General features: G+C 38.4%; 1 protein-coding gene and 1 long non-coding RNA gene across 2 annotated transcripts; both read right to left on the reverse strand.

Annotated features, from left to right (window-relative positions):
* On the reverse strand, nucleotides 1-14,018 carry tmem41b (transmembrane protein 41B). The gene is made up of 7 exons (XM_033639277.2): nucleotides 13,795-14,018; nucleotides 10,665-10,782; nucleotides 8,140-8,268; nucleotides 7,244-7,337; nucleotides 5,466-5,570; nucleotides 3,646-3,784; nucleotides 1-3,552 (listed from the first exon to the last, which is right to left on the reverse strand). Exons 1-7 carry the CDS (start codon nucleotides 13,889-13,891, stop codon nucleotides 3,383-3,385), a joined length of 852 nt encoding a protein of 283 aa, XP_033495168.1. The 5' UTR covers nucleotides 13,892-14,018; the 3' UTR covers nucleotides 1-3,382.
* Nucleotides 14,019-14,158: 140 nt separating this feature from the next.
* LOC144459044 (uncharacterized) lies at nucleotides 14,159-15,393 on the reverse strand. Its single transcript, XR_013488312.1, has 3 exons — nucleotides 15,343-15,393; nucleotides 15,186-15,261; nucleotides 14,159-14,980 (listed from the first exon to the last, which is right to left on the reverse strand). It is a non-coding gene; the product is annotated as an uncharacterized LOC144459044 (long non-coding RNA).
* Nucleotides 15,394-16,713: the final 1,320 nt, after the last annotated feature.

Consider the following 16,713-nt stretch of genomic DNA (forward strand, 5'->3'; position numbering starts at 1 on the left):
TTCTGTAAAGATAATTTTAATGATTCAATAAATATATTAAAAATGATTAGATAGGACAGAAATGTGCAATCTGCAAACACTTCATACTGCAATACATCACTGCTCAGTACAAAATAATACTGCTTTCTGAAATGTCGACAGAGGGTTACACACGTTATCTCACTACATCTTTGATAGGGTAATAGGACAAAAAAGCAATAATGTATTCAATTTGAGTATATCTGTAGCATGATGTTTAGAATAGGTTTAGGTCTAAATATCGTAGCACATAGGGGGAAAAATTATGTCTTGGCAATTTTAGCTTCATGGAGAACTCCCAGGAAGTTTATCAAGCTTCTATTTAAATATTAAGACAAAAATAAGACTTTCAGAGCTTGATTTGATTCACTTGATTCAACCACCTAAGTGAAGATGTATTTACCAAGACATCATCTCAGGTGCTGTACCTTTGGTGTACAAATGCAGCTCTCTCATATACAGTACTATCATATACCGTAAAAACAACCCCACAGTTTTTGGAGGAGGAAGCATCCTGCTACACAAGGTAGAAAATGCAAAGAAACAAGTATCCTAATATAGTAAATCAATGCAAGTTTCACATAAATTGATGCTTTTGTGGTCATTTCAAATCTGAATTAGAGAGGTTAATAATCATACAGTGGTACACAGTACATCTGCTGAACAGTAAGACATTAAAGGAAAAAGTGGAAAATGCACCAAACCATCTGCCTCTTTAAATCTGATATTAAGAGATTTAAGAAAAGTTAACCACATGTACATTCACTGCATCACTGTCTCTTGCAACCGTCCAGTGTTTTTAAGCAGCAGAAATAAATTACTATGGTACACAAGCAAATAATAACGATTAAATAAAAACATCTAAATAAAAATTTAGCTTCTATAGCACAGGACATGAAAATTAGCGAAAACTATTCAAAGAACACTAAAAACATGAATCAGGCATCATAATATATTTCTCCTGGTGAAGAGCGGAAGCAGTAAAAAGCAAGGTAAGGCCTGGATACCTCGGTCCGTTGGCAGTCTTATTGAGGGCACTGGTGTATCATCCATGGTATGAAACTCTCCATTTTTACAGTGGCATAGCAAACAATATGATGGAGTGGAGACACATTTTCACCAACGTATGCAAAACTGGAGAACCCATCTCTCTTTTTTTTTTTTTTAATTTACAAACCAAGATGATTCTGTTGGGCTTTTCCTGGGTTGCATCCATCTTACCACACAGAAATCAGTTGTGTTGACATGATCAATGTTCATTTCTTAGTTACAAATACAAATATTGTGGAGTTCGGCATCCTGCAATCCTGTAAGTCTTTTGAGTAATTATTACATCAGCTTAGTCTTTACAAGTTACAGTGGCTACAAATATGAACAGAAATGGGTGAAATGTGTGTGGCAGTGGATCCAGGCACCTTTCAAGGAAGAACATAAGAACTCACTCACATGCCAACAAAAGTAGCACTTACTAAGATCAGTCATTACAGTTTGTCTTCTCCACAGTTTCATTCTTTCATCACACTGTATACGTTTGCCAAGGCGAGCACCTGGCATCAAAACAGGCATTTTATAAACAAATCTATTTTCAACAGTAGTGTGAGTTATTGCTGTGGTGGTTCACTTCATTAGGGCGACATTAGACACAAGTATGTTAAAATAAAGTTTAAAAAAGGGAGTGGAAGTTAAAGGTGCTACAAACAGGATTAAGATATTAGCCCCTTTTACACTGCCTGTTCAAGGTGGGAATATAACACCGTTATGCCCCCTCACCATTCAGCATATATGGTACAATCGCAGAATGGGAGGACAGAGTTGTCTCACCTTTAAGCCGCCATGGGGGATAGCTACAGTGCCAAAAAGGACCATGGACAAGACGTGTGTGACATTTTGACAACGTGTTATGTGTGCGACCCACTACCAAGAGATTTAAAAAGTAGCTAATAGCAGTTAGCGGCTAACTCATAGAAGAACAGCGGGCGTAATTGTCAGCAAATTGGGAAAACAATGACATTACCCTCATTGAGAAGATGAGATCAGCCATATAACAGAGACGGTCAATGGTTATTATAAAGCCCTGTCGACACACGTTATTTGTCACACGAGAGCCTGACCCTGTTGTGTTAAACGTCACCGCCACACCTCTTTCAGTTCCACGATGCAGGCATGCTATCTAAAATCACATGCTGAGGAGGCATAATGCCGCCGTTTGGTTCTGTGTAAAAAGGCAAAGGAGGCATAGAGAAGGGACTGTAGCATATATCTTTGTAGCCATATAGCTATAGCGCGATCTCAGTGTAAAAAGGGTAATTGATAAGCTGCTGCCAAAGCAAATTTAATAGTAAATGTTCCAATAATTTAAAAAAACATGTTTGCGATGGTCTTAACAACATACTGATGACAGGTTTTAGCATTTTTTTTAGCAAGAAAAGAGAAAAACTTCCCCAGAATGATGAGTTTTCCTCAAACATCCTACAAGTAGCACCTTTAAAGGTCCAGTGTGTAAGATTTAGGGGGATTTAATGGCATCTAGTGGTGAGGATCACAAGTTGCAACTAGCTGAAACTTATCCTGATTAGAAATCCGTCTGTTCATAGTTCAGGAAGTCTTTACCAGGAGCCACATTATTTGCATGGGTCTCTTTCTCTCCAAAACAAATGGACCAGGTGATTAAAACTAATAAAAACACTGAATAAAGCAGTTTCACATTAAGAAAATGCTGGTTTTCCAATGCTGCTGGTCACTGAGGGGCTGCTAACTACTATGGCCGATGCAAGAATGCAATGGGCCTATCCAGAGCCAGTGTTTGGTTTGTCTAATCTGGGCAAAAAACATAGCAGAGCAACATGGCAAACTCTGGAGTCAAGGACCTGCTCCTTATGTAGATATAAACAGCTCATTCCAAGGTAATGACAACACAACCATTCTCATTTGCAGGTGATTATACACTAAGAAAACATACGCATTATTTTATATTAAATTTCTGCCTATACAGCCACCTGAATCCTACACACTGGACCTTTAATGTCTGGCAAAAATCATAAAATAATGAGCAGAGACTTAAATAAAAACAAAAACTCAATTTCTCTTATTTACAAGATGTGCCACAATGAACAACATAACTCACAGAACCCAAATATCTTGTGCAAGCAGCGGCCAGTTTACACTTAACATCAGGAACAACCCACCACTGCATGCATGTTGTGGTCAATGAGTGCTTATTCTGCCAGCGGTCGGAGATTCTCCCACCAGCAGCTGTGTATGAGACTGAGGCAGAGCAACTTGAGTGACAGCTGCACGTTCCTGAGCCGAGGTTAAGGGGGTGCTGGGATCAGCCAGCAGATGAGGTGCCGAGGTGTTCAATGTTCTACTCTAGTTTCTTCTGCAGCTTTTTCTGGAAGCAGACAGGCAAGATCGAGAGCACGGCGAGTACACCGAGCACAGCCAGAGAGTTCCAGGACACGGCCTCACCAGCTGTGGTCAGTTTGTACAATGTTGTACCGGCATTGATCGCTACAAAGGATGGCGGCGCCACTCCTGTGAATTAGCCAGGTTAAATGCAGGTGAGCCACTGACAACAAATAACACCAAAATAAGATATGGACATTCAGATGGGACAGACGGTCTTACCGAGAAAGGTACCGATGAAGAAAACCCCCAAAGGCACATTGATGACAGGCGACGTGATGTTGATGAACCAATTGGGAAGAAAGGGGGTTATCCTCAGAAAGATGATGTAATTAATTAAATGATCCCTATGTTTGTCAACCTGCCGGCAAAAAAGTCACAAGCAGAAGGTTTTGTAAGTCTAATAAATTACCAGTAATTCCTATCGGTCTATCGGTCAGTTTTAGTATCAGTACCTTTGTCATTATAGCAATTTCTGTTTTATAATAATTAACAATACCAGTATTATTTTTGGTAAAACCACTTTGCCCTACAAATTCCCATTGAAAGAAAACATAGGTATTTTTAAACATGGACCTTATTTTCCTGTGTTTTTGTGTATACGTGACAAAGGGAGACAACAATTTTCTGTATTGAGAAAGCCGCAGCCACACAACAGGCTGCAATATAATCCCCATGGGCGATTGTACACTGCTGGTGTACGATCACTAAAAGCACTTATTTCTGCCACTGATAAGGTCAGACTGTTCTTAAAAAAGTGTCTGATAACATCATGGAAAGGACCCTACTGTGAAATTCAATGTTTTTCCTTTCCTTTGGCTGATCCGGTTTGTTTGTTAGTGTGTGTAACCAAGGCCATTGTCAGAACCTGCGTAATATTCAGCCATGACACTGAACATTTTTTAGATAACACTAAGCTACATGTTCTGTATTCCAACACAACAAACTCTTTCCAGAACTCCTTTCTGTTGTTTTTCCTGCGACAAATTACTTCTCATGAGATTACAGAACCAGACATATCCCTTCGTAACTCGGCCGCAATAACAAATATACCAGTGAATAGTCAGGAAAACTATTTAATTTCCCTGTAGGGTCCTTTCTGTTGTAAGACACTTAAAATAATCTGAGCCTGTCAGAGGCAAAAAAAACCCAAGCATTTTTAGTGGATGTAAATTGACGTGGCACAATTTCCTGTAGGGATTACACTGCAGCCTGTTTCGCCACTGCAGCTCTAGTAATACTGGAACAATATTAAAAAACTGTCTACATTACACCCTAACTACCTTGCTGAACTGCTATGACTTGCATGTGTGGGGTTCACACAGACAGCACTGCTGCTGTAGAGTGGCCTGCTGCTGTAACTATTGAATTTCCACAATTAAAAGCTGATACTACACTCATGTACGGAGCCTTGCAAGCCACAACACGGTCATGGCAATATATCATAATGAAAATCTTCAGAGGGCTTTATTTTGAAACAGAAACAGGAAAGGTTGAGTCAAATAGAAATTTTTATTATTTTTCATGTGTATGGCAGATACAGACACTGACACTTTACTGAAAGGTTATATAATGTCAATATGATCATCAAATGACCTTTTTCAGTGTCTGTTTTTACTGAAACCGCGTGCGTCATGTGGGAAAAAGGCGAGACTCCTATTCTCTAAATGTTCCCAATTGGGCAGCAGTTGCAGAGTACCTGAGCACCATTCACGTGGGCAGTGTTGCTACTCTAATCTGTTAACACGGGTGCCACAAAAAAATTAATTTCAAGAGGTTCTGCAATGCACACACTCTGCTCATATAGACAATGTGGCTCAAGTGTTAGTCCCTCACAAAAACACTGTAAATGATTAAATAGGGTCCAAGTTGAGAAATACCGAAGTTTCTCTTTAAAGTGGAATTAACAGAGTTCATATAGTGTGAATAAAACTGAACAAGGATTTACTGCAGAGACATTGTTTTGGACTGCATCTCTAATAAAAAATTGCTCTTACAAATATATCCTTTATCCACATTTTATTTTTAGTCAAGACTCTTACCTGCTGGGACCATTTCTGTGCTCTCTCTGTTAGATATTTGTAGACCACGGGTCTGCCCACCAGATAAGAGAGCATATAGCAGAAGGAAGCACCAAGGCCAGAGCACTGCCAACAGATAAAACACAGAGAAGAGAAACATGTATTACTTTCACAGACACATATATCGCTAACTTGCCTAAAGATTAGTAATGTTCTAGAAATTTTTACAGAAAATATAAGAGCCCACGAAGAATTTCTGGCTTTCCAAATCAAGCGGCAACCTGTGGGGCTAAAAAGTTAAGCCTACGCGGAAGTGCAAAAAACTGCAGTTCCTCAAATGACCACTTGAGGCTGGCTCCAGATGCCAGTCAATCCCTATAAACCCTCATGTTAAAATGCCAAACTTTACAGCAGAAACTGACAACTGTACAGGGGGTGAATTTTTATATAATTATAGGAGCCTAAATGCAGTTTTACATTTGTAACTTTCAAGATAAGGGTACTTTTATTGTTGTTTAATTGCTCCTTTTTTACACTCTCACCAGTAGTTTTTTGGATTTGAGAGACTTTATTGCAGTAGAGAGAGGAGCCACACAGTTTTTTGACATCCTATTTCTTATTTCTGGATAATTTTGGATTTGTAAATGTGATTGTCTCTGTAACATCTTTCAGTTTTGAAATAAACAGTTATTGAGTGGTCCGGTGGACTTTTTTGGTGTGGATTAAGACGAAGGAGATGATTAGAGCATCAAGCTATGGCTTCACTGATTGGAAACCTACATAACTCACCAGTTCAAGTGTTATTGAGGCTTAAAGTTAGGCATAATTAAGGCCATGGCTGCTGGAGTGACAGGCTGTCTGTAAGTCATCGCTACGGTCTATGAGTCAGATTGACCCCTCGCTCCTTCACAGCTCCACCCTCTCGTCTAAATATGGTGACGTGAACATGGTGACGGCCAAACTAATGGCATCAAAATGGGAGTCCACAAAGCAATGAGTGGCGTCACGGTGGCTACCTGCATTATTTCATACAATATATGTTCCAATCACACCAAAAGAAAGCATCCAAAAAATTGTCTTTGTTTTCCACCATCTTCATGACTTGTCATTTTAACTTTTAGTAGCAGTAGTGTAGTGGTGTGTTGAATACACAGCAAGTGGCTTCAAAGACAGTACTGGAGGCCTTGGTGTTAACACACATTAACTGCTGCCCATCGTGGACGTCGCAGCAAAAACATCACATTTTAGCATCCCTCATAATCAAAGAGCAGAAACTGGTTCAGCACTAACCCCGTTTTTACTAACATTAAAACACACCGGAATAAAACATTACAGAAGAGAAGACACCAAGCAACAGTGGCCACAACTGACTATGATGCAACACATCTATTGCATGTCTCTGTTACTCTACCTGAGATTTCTTCCATTTTTGGGGAGAGTTTCCATATCTCAATCGAGAGTTTAAGGACAGACGGTGTCATTTGCTTTACAGATGGTAAAGCCCCTTGAGACAGTCTTTAAAAATGTAATCAGAGCCAATGCTTATTTATTAAGGCTCTTTACACTGCTGTCTGCTCCACTGCCTGTCAGATTTTAATGATCAATTAGGACTTCACTGAAATTTTTATTACAAATTGATGTTTAAGAGGCACGATCCATTGTGCAAAAGCAATCATGCGTATCTAAATCCTTACATAGCCTCGTGTGTCTTGTGGAAACTATTTCAGTGCACAGTTGCTCATCATACAACACAACATTTGTTTTCAGTCACACATTTCATACCCTCCTTCCTTACTCACCAAGCAGACTAAGAAAAGAGCCAGGGGGAAGGGGTAAAGATATCCAGACAGGATGCTGAGGAAGATAGATCCAGGGATTGCAAATGTCTGGAGGCTGAAAAGGGTGTCAAGGTAAACAACTTTGCAAAAAATACAGTTATCACTCAGGCCTACAAGTTAAATCACATGTATAAGCAATAATAATAAAAATAAATACATCAAAAGCATATTCCTCTTCATAGCACTCTGGCCTGCGTGTTTTTCTGTAAAGAGTCGGATAAAGAAATTTTGTCGCTGGCTAAAAAACCTCCTGATGAACAGTGATGAAATCCTTAGCAGGATCAAATGACTGCACTGACAATATTGCTCTGTCTTTTGCTACCGTTTTGATTAAGAGACCCCTGGTGACAGAAAATTACATACTGTACATTTAATGTTGGACTGTCTACACACCCCAGCCAGCTCTCAGATACAGAAGACATGACTTGGAGCTGAAATGTCATTGTCTTGAGTTGTTTCAGCAGATACAGAGCCTATATTCCTTGACACTCATAAAGAATGACAGATTATTTATATCTGATGCTAAAGTATTTCAGACGGAGGACATGCTGCTCGACAGGTTTTATCAGCCCAAACATGGCGCACTTTAAAAGAACTTTGGTTGAGACTTTATCAAGTAGACAACTGAAAGAAGCTGCAGCAAGTGTTCGTCAAGATGACATCAAAAAATTAGGACCCTGAAGCAGATAAACTCTTTTGGGGGTCTGACCCCAGTAAACAAGAAATTAACCAAATTATCAATGCAACCCAGAATGTCTTTGAGGACCTGAATTTGGCTGTTCTAAAAACCTTCTCAATAGCAAGCAAAGTTAAGATACATATTTTCCAAAAGGTGTATATGTTCTCTCCAAGGATACAAAACATATGTTGCAAAGTAGGCCACCAGCACTTGGGAGTAGTATGTGTCTTTGTACTTGGACAGCACAGTTCCCAAAGCTTTGGCATCATCCATGTCTTTAGGGATCTTGATTTTCTCCATTTCGTCACTGAAAAAGAATTAAATGATAATATTCAGTCAAACATATGTGGCACATTTCTGGTTGGTTTTCATCACAGTACAATCAATATACCAAGGCCTGATTGCTCAAAATGCTAAAGCCACTTTTGGATTTTAAGCATCATGTCAAAATGAGGAGCTCAGGTTTACCTTCTGTGGCATAAAAATACTGACAAACTCAGACACCTAAGGAAAAGTCACCCCTCCACTATTGTCTCTCAGTTTCCTTTGGTTCCTTCCTCAGCCAGTCTGCACCAGCCTGAGTCAGACTAGTCTTGACCTCTGCCACAAGGCTCCACACAGCAACATTATGGAGATCAAGCACTGCACCAATGCTCTTTCTTAGGTGATCTGTTAACTTTAGTATTCCCTTAAATCATTTACTTTTTACTGGTAGGCATTACACACACAGCCGGGCCCTATTCTGCACTTTAAAAATGATGGCTGTTCCCTCCTACAACCATAAGCCTCAGGTCCTCAGAGTGAAGGACATCATTTATTCCAAGGTCAAAGCTGAAAGCTAAAAGGTGATTAAGCTTTTCCAACAAACTTTCTCTAAAATCTTCAGAAAAGCTAAATAAGAACAAAATCGTATGATAATTTCTGGTGAAATGAAAATCAAATATCACAATATTTTTGACCAAATACCTTAATATCAATGATGCTATGATACTGTAGGGTTGACAGTATTGTAGGGTTGACTTGTGGTGCTTTCACAAAACATTAACATAATGAGATGTTTGACAAATAATCATCAGTAATGTGGAAATGATGACTACGTGGGTAAAGGCACATTAACAGAATAGTTAGAAAAGTCTAGTAAATTCAGAAAATGGCATCACTGTACTGTAATGGAGCCTTTAAAAGCAGGAAGAGACACAATTACAATATTATGATATCCAAAATCAAAGATGATATGTAGTCTCATATCACTATATTGACATAACATCAATATCTTACCCAGCCGTATTTTATCCTACATATTACCTATTTTTCTTCTCCTGTTATGTCTCTTGGTAAAGTACTTTGTCACTAATGTTTTGCCCTGTAAGTTAAGAATACTTTCTGTATCTAGTACCAAAGGGTGTTAAACCAGCCACTAACTTTACTCTAGTTAGAAACATCGACAAAACAATGACAGTTTTACATTCAGTACAAAACTATAACCAAATCACAAACTGTCACACTGCATCAACTTTCTTGTCTATTTATGAAATACTGTTTACTCCTATAGGTCTATTATTATCATTCATCAGTCAGTTTACTCTTTTGGCCTTGCTGCTACTGAATATGACATAAAAAGTAATGTAACCCCCCACTTGGGAGGCAGCAGCCATAGGCAGCAGCAGTACAGAATACATTTTGGTAATCATGAGAGTGAAAATAAGAGGTCACTGTTTCATTACCACAGTTCATACTGAAACAAACAAACCCCAGATCCACTGCACTATGTGCAAATTATTTTGTGACTGCTATAAATGTGTTTTAGATTTTAAATGTCACCTCAAAATGCCATAAAATCAATAGTATTTATTAAAAGGTCCAGTGTGTGGGATTTAGGGGCATCTATGGGCAGAAATGGTATATGATATTCATGACTACGTTGTCATTTGTATATAATCACCTAAAAATAAGAATCCTTGTGTTTTCGTTAACTTTAGCCCACTGCATGACAAAACACACCAACACCCACTAAAATGTGGCTTTTGTATATCATGGGTTACAATCGACTTTCATACCCAGGTCAAATGACTCTGCAGTAGTCATTGGTTTTTATCGGCTCATATCTGCAGTCATCAAATACAATATCTGAGTGAATGCGCTTATTTTAGCCCCTTTACTAGCAAGATGCAGTGACAGCCCACAGCAAGATACCTCCGTCTTTGCCCCATCAGCACTCAAATATTGTTACAAATTAGTCTGCACTGAGTTTGAAAGACAATAGTGGCAATGGCAAGGGAGTCTATAGCTTATTTTTAGCAGGTTTTCTGTGTTTATTCTGCGTATACATGCTAATTTCGGTAGAAAAGCGGCATTAGAATGAACCGTTTACATCTACATATGGAGTGGGTCCTCTTTCACGGAGTCCAACATGTTTCTATAGTAGCCCAGAACAGACAAATCAAACACTCGCTCTTGACAGGGCCATTCATGTTTTTGCGTCAGCTACTGTAGTTCTCCTACTAACTTGGAACATGGGAGAAGTTTCAGTACTGCAACCTCACTGCTGGATGCCACTTGAACCCTTCAAATTCTAAATAAGTACTACAAGTATTATTTATTGTGTAATGTGTATACAAAATAAGTGTTAATTTCCAGGGATGAACACCATTCCCACTCCCCACCCACATTTTACCAAGTTTAATTACACCCAAAGTAACTTACTCAGGAAGCTCTGGGAAGTTCCTGTAGACCAGATACATGACCGAGGCAGAGCAGGCGAAGATAGACACAAGAATCAGCAGAGACATGCGTGCCGAGCCCCCTTCAGCATGATGCACATCTGTGTAGAGAGAGAGAACAAATTGTTTACCAAATTAATAACAAGGTTACTATAAAAACAGACAAACTGGTTACCAGGGAGCCTTGTGTAATTTGCTTGTAAGTTTTGCATCACTTGCTCAAGCCCCTACAGGGAACTGAGTCTACCCCTTGAGACAAACTCCTGCTGTTTCTGAGCCGTTCTGTTTTATCACGCTCTCATTAAAGACTTTGTGGAAAAAGGGACAACTGTTACGTCGGTTAAATATCAGGTGTCAGATATGCTAAATTAAGGTAGATGTTTCCAAACCAACTACAGTACTCTGAAGATATAATTAAGAGATGAACCAGGGAGGTCGAGGAAAATTACAGGTAACAAATTAACACTAATAGTCACTGAGATATCTGCAAACAAACAACACATACTTATTCCTCCTACTGCAAATGACACTGGGAAGTATTTATTGAAAAGGGACTCCTGGTTGGAGTTGGACCTAACATCTAACAAAACCAATGCAATTTAATACAACTGCTCTGAAATACATCCTACCTTCATGCAGTATATCACTGTGTAGTCTACTTGTATTGATATAAATAGGATGGACAAAATATTAGAAACACCTTCCTCATGACCTAAATAAAATGATATTATATTTTTCTTTGTTAGTTTTTTGCACTGTTTTACAGAATGGGTGACAGAGCTGGTAATTTGGACTATAAGAAAAAGTAAAGTTCTGGGGGGAGACAGACCTCGACTGGTGGCAAGTCGCCGTAGGGTTGAATACTGTTAGTACTAAGCCTAATATCACACTGTGAACTGTATATAAATATTCAGCTGTACATGGGCTGTGATAGGATGTTTGTGTAAAGATGGTGATGATGGAGGTCTTGGATTTGGCTTCTTATTAATAGAATTATATCTGTCGCATAACAGCTTTGTTTGTGATTTTATCCTTCTATTAAATAGCTATGTATGTGCTTAACTGTACATTTAAGTACTTAAATAAAATGGATTTTAAAATTTCAATGTTTCCTGTCATCACTGAATGACCCTGAGTCACTTTTGGCAGGTGTGTCATCCAGTGTAATTGGATGTAATGTAATTTAGTAATCAGGTTAATGCATTTAAAAACATTTGCTCAAGTATTGAACTGCAGTACAGTTTTGAGGTGCTAGTTCTTTACTTGAGCATTTCCTTTTCATGCCATTTTATACCTCTACTCCTCTAACTCTCCAAGGGGAATATGCTATGTTTTTTGTTTGTTTGTTTTTTTTACAAATTAAGCTTTTACACACATAACATACAATGAATTCATAAAATGTGGTGCATTGTTGTAGATTTTACTATGTAACAGTATATAAAAATGTTGGAATTAGCTCCACATCGACCAGCTACAACAGTAAAATGTATCTTACATATTATCAGAAGTGTGGACTCACATGACTTTAGGGTTGCGACAGTATGAGATTTTCATGGTATGATAACCATCTCAGAAGATAATACAGTTTCACAGTGTCACAGTATCACAAAATTATTATTGCTACTATTTTTATTAGACATAATGATGCTTAAAGGAATGAAAATGGAAGTTATTTTTGGTTTTTACTATAATTGATATTTTAAACATTTTATTTAATCAAAGTGTGTGTAAAAAGTCTCCCTTTTGAAAACAACTAAACTAAAAGGTGAGATTCTCCTTCCAGCTGCCTTTTCTTTTCAATATTATAGATCTCGCAATGTACACAGTATGATATCCCTCAACTTTCATATTACAGTATACCCTGAAACCAGTATATCGTTGCAACCCTGAGTTAGAATTGAGTCAGACTCAAGTCACAATTTTGATGACTTTTCAACTTAAACACCAATGACTTTACCTGGACTTGAGCCTTTAACTTGGAAATACTTGATACCTTCCCCCAAGAATTAAAGTGTGCCACGAATACATTTATGTCCCTTCATTTCCTGAATCAAGTACCGAAATGCTATTCAAGGTGACACTTAATTACACAAGCAACACTTAATTAATTCCCCAGATCCACTTTGTCTGAACTAATCCGAAAGCGTCCAGTGAAGAGTCAAGTTGCAGGAGAGAGCCACGAAGAACTAAAGCCAAGTTACTGAGCTGGACAAAATGATACCAGAGAACTACACAGTGGTCAACAAAAGTACACAAAACATGCACATAGAAAATGACAAAGACAACACCTTATATTAAACATTTTAAACAAATAGATTATTACTCTGTAGTTAAAATGGAATTACATTTCGGTGTGAGCACATCATTACTTGTTTAGGACATGAAAGTTAAAGTTTAGGACTTGGGACTTGAGCGCAAAGACTTGAGACTTATGTCTTGCAAAGCAATGACCTGGTCCAATCTCTGAACATTACTGCATCAGCAATAATAATAATTAATAGGCTACATAATAGTATTACAATCAATATGGCTGCTTTTTAACACTGAGTACATTTATCAATGATACTTTTAGTGTATCTAACAATAGTATGTACATTCACGTTTACATTTTTCAGTGGAAGTCAGTATTTTAACAGTGTTGTATTGTTGCTTGTATCTGAGAAGATGATCTGAGGACTTCCCCCACTACTGGTCTTTGGACAGTCTTTGTTAATCTAACAGTGAGCCTAGCACATAACAAAGATGTTGCTTTGTTTTAACACACAGGGTAAGGTTAATTAAATCATATCCGTTACCCTATTAACGCTCAGCAGCAGGGTTAAGGGTATATGTTAGCTTCCTGAACACGACAGTTATGTTCCTGATTAGCTTTAGCGTTACTGAGCTAACTGTTAACCGTCGGCTAATTTTATTCGCTAGCTGGCTGTGTTACAACAACCAGCTTACGGCTCACATTAGCTCCTGTACCTCATTCCGCAATGATCTCAACGCAGAAACGACGCTGCCAAGTCATGATATTGCTCAATCCATCAGTTTCTACCTACAAGTATTTCATTTCCTCTGCTTTTGTCATGTTAACAATTAGCCACCACAGACTGGAAGACAGAACCCACCTTTCGGTCCTACTGAGGCACCAACGTTCGCCTTCACCTCCTCCTGTGCTGGGGACAAACCGTCGCTCTCTCGGCTTTCTCTCCGTTTTTTGGCCATTTTACCGAGATACCGTTGAGGTCAGCTGGGGTAGCGATGTGTATAACAGCAACAGCCGACGAGTGGAGTGACACCGGTGTGGTGACAGCCTGCTGACACGTTACAGGCTGACCTTTTACCTTCACATCACAGCAGCAAACAGCGCTCCACACACAACAGCGCCCCCAGCGGCTACAGTGAGAACCATAGTTAACCCTTACGTGCCCTACTGCTTTGACACTGTAACCCAGTACATTAAATTTATTTATTTAATTATTAAACCTTTATTTAACCAGGAGTTCCCATTGACATTGAACATATTTTACAATAGAGACCTGGCAGCCAATCAAAACACATTTAAAATGCAACAAAATACAAAATATAATACAAAAATCCACAATGAAACAACTATTCAAACATGGTGGCCTCTCAAGAAAAACAAGCATATGTCTCTATCACCACATCATTTGTGATGCCCTTAAATGCATCAGTGGATATAGGTGAAATAGTGACTGATATTTAAGAACAGTTTCCACTGTTTCAGATGTTCCCATAGCGGATGAAAATAGGATCTAAGGACCTTTAACTCAGCTCCGTTTATACGGCATCAGCTAGTAGCCTATTCACTTTGTATCATTGCTTTACAAACAAACAAGGGGATCATGTAAAAATACCATTCATATTTACAGATTAAGCTGCCTGACAGTAACTACTTTAAATTAATTCCACTTTATGTAGCCTAATGATGCAATATGACTGCAACAATAACACTAATAATGAATGAATGAATAACAAAATAACAATAAAGAAACATAATAAAAACAAACAAGACAAAGATAACAATGTCCGAAAAGTAGTAGGTAGAAGTGGCATGTCATTTCATCTTTTAACACATATTATTTCAACAAATTCCCAAATATATTTACAAGTAATATACAGCCATCCCTAGTCTATTTAAACCCAGGTTATGTACAGTCCATGTACCATCGAGTGTTACAAAATAAATATGCACTCCCCTGACACAACCTTTGTAGCAGCCCTTGGCATCCGTAAAACAGCGTAGAGTTCAACTAGTGCAAAAACTTTATTCATCCATCGAGCACCGTGAAACTAAAAACACATAACAAAATATTAATATTTGCACATATTAAAACGTCTCACATTTTACCTAAACACATAGTTAACATTCTCTTTAAAAACACACATTTTATTATTATACAGTCAACCCTAAAACATTGCAATATTGCACATAATTAAACTGAAATTAGGTGCACACAAATACAACAAAAAATGCCAGTAATGCCACATAGCCTACCTCGCTTCGCCTACCAAGGGTGCAAACCCTCCTCATACAAGTAGTAAATGGTAACAGGAACACGAACCAAACTGCACTGAACAGAATCACACTTCACATGAATGTCATACCAAATGTAAAACCGAGCAAAACAGTATGGCAGACAATTAGAACTTACTTTGTGCTTCTCTGCTCTCTTCACCTCTCTGCTCAACAAACATGCTCTGTGTGGCAAACACAGGTGTGTGGCAATCAACACTACTTATGCACCTTTTAGGGTATGTGGCAAAACCTGGAACATAACTACTGACTCAGCTGGCCACTAACAACCTTTCCTCATCTATATATCTGCCAAAAATATCTTTTTTGTATAGTTTTGATTCATATTTGTGCTTTGTTTCAACTCTTCACGCAACCCATTTCACAAGACCAGCCCATACACTGAAATACACAGACTCTTCTTAGTTGTACAAACACATTGTTTTTTTAAATTAAATTGTCCCCTCAAATTATAACCCCCTCCCGAATAACAATAATAATAATAATAATACAATCCATGAATACCCATTTTAAATTAATCCTGTATAAGTGGATAGTGAGAGTGAATACTGAATAAAAGGCACAATATTTCATTGTCCATGGGACTGCCCAGATATCCAGGCTTTTTGGATAAAGGTTTTCCTTTCACATGTCACAGGTGTTCAGCTGTTTGTATGCCCCACACTGTGTACCCTTGGCTTTTTTACTGTAAATTGTAAACTAAACAAGGCAGGTAAGAAAATGACGATAGCCAAATTCTATTATCAGACCAAGTTTACAAGTGGGGCTAACTGTACTGTCACACTCTGTTGTCCCTGAAAAACTTACTTTTATGATTAAGGGTAAATAGTCTATGTATGATAACATATGGGGATGTGTTATGGCATTTCAAAGGGGGGAGGAGGCTACAGAAGTATACTTGCCTTCATTTCTTGACTGCAACATAGTTATGTGCATTTTCTTCTTTCTGTCTGTCTGAGATAATCAGGCAGGCTCAGAAGGTTATCTCAGACCCCACCCATGTCCTCCATCACAAGTACCAACTTCCCCCCTCAGGCAGACGCTTTACAGTCCCCCAGTGCAGGCTTAATGTAAAACTAACTCTTAACTATACAATGTGTTTGTGTAGGTATGTATGTGTGTATTCATGTACATATGCATATACAGTACAGGCCAAAAGTTTGGACACACCTTCTCATTCAATGCGTTTTCTTTATTTTCATGACTATTTACATTGTAGATTCTCACTGATGGCATCAAAACTATGAATGAACACATGTGGAGTTATGTACTTAACAAAAAAAGGTGAAATAACTGAAAACATGTTTTATATTCTAGTTTCTTCAAAATAGCCACCCTTTGCTCTGATTACTGCTTTGCACACTCTTGGCATTCTCTCCATGAGCTTCAAGAGGTAGTCACCTGAAATGGTTTTCCAACAGTCTTGAAGGAGTTCCCAGAGGTGTTTAGCACTTGTTGGCCCCTTTGCCTTCACTCTGCGGTCCAGCTC

This window comes from Epinephelus lanceolatus, chromosome 2 (assembly GCF_041903045.1).
Source record: "Epinephelus lanceolatus isolate andai-2023 chromosome 2, ASM4190304v1, whole genome shotgun sequence".
Taxonomy (NCBI): Eukaryota; Metazoa; Chordata; class Actinopteri; order Perciformes; family Serranidae; genus Epinephelus; species Epinephelus lanceolatus.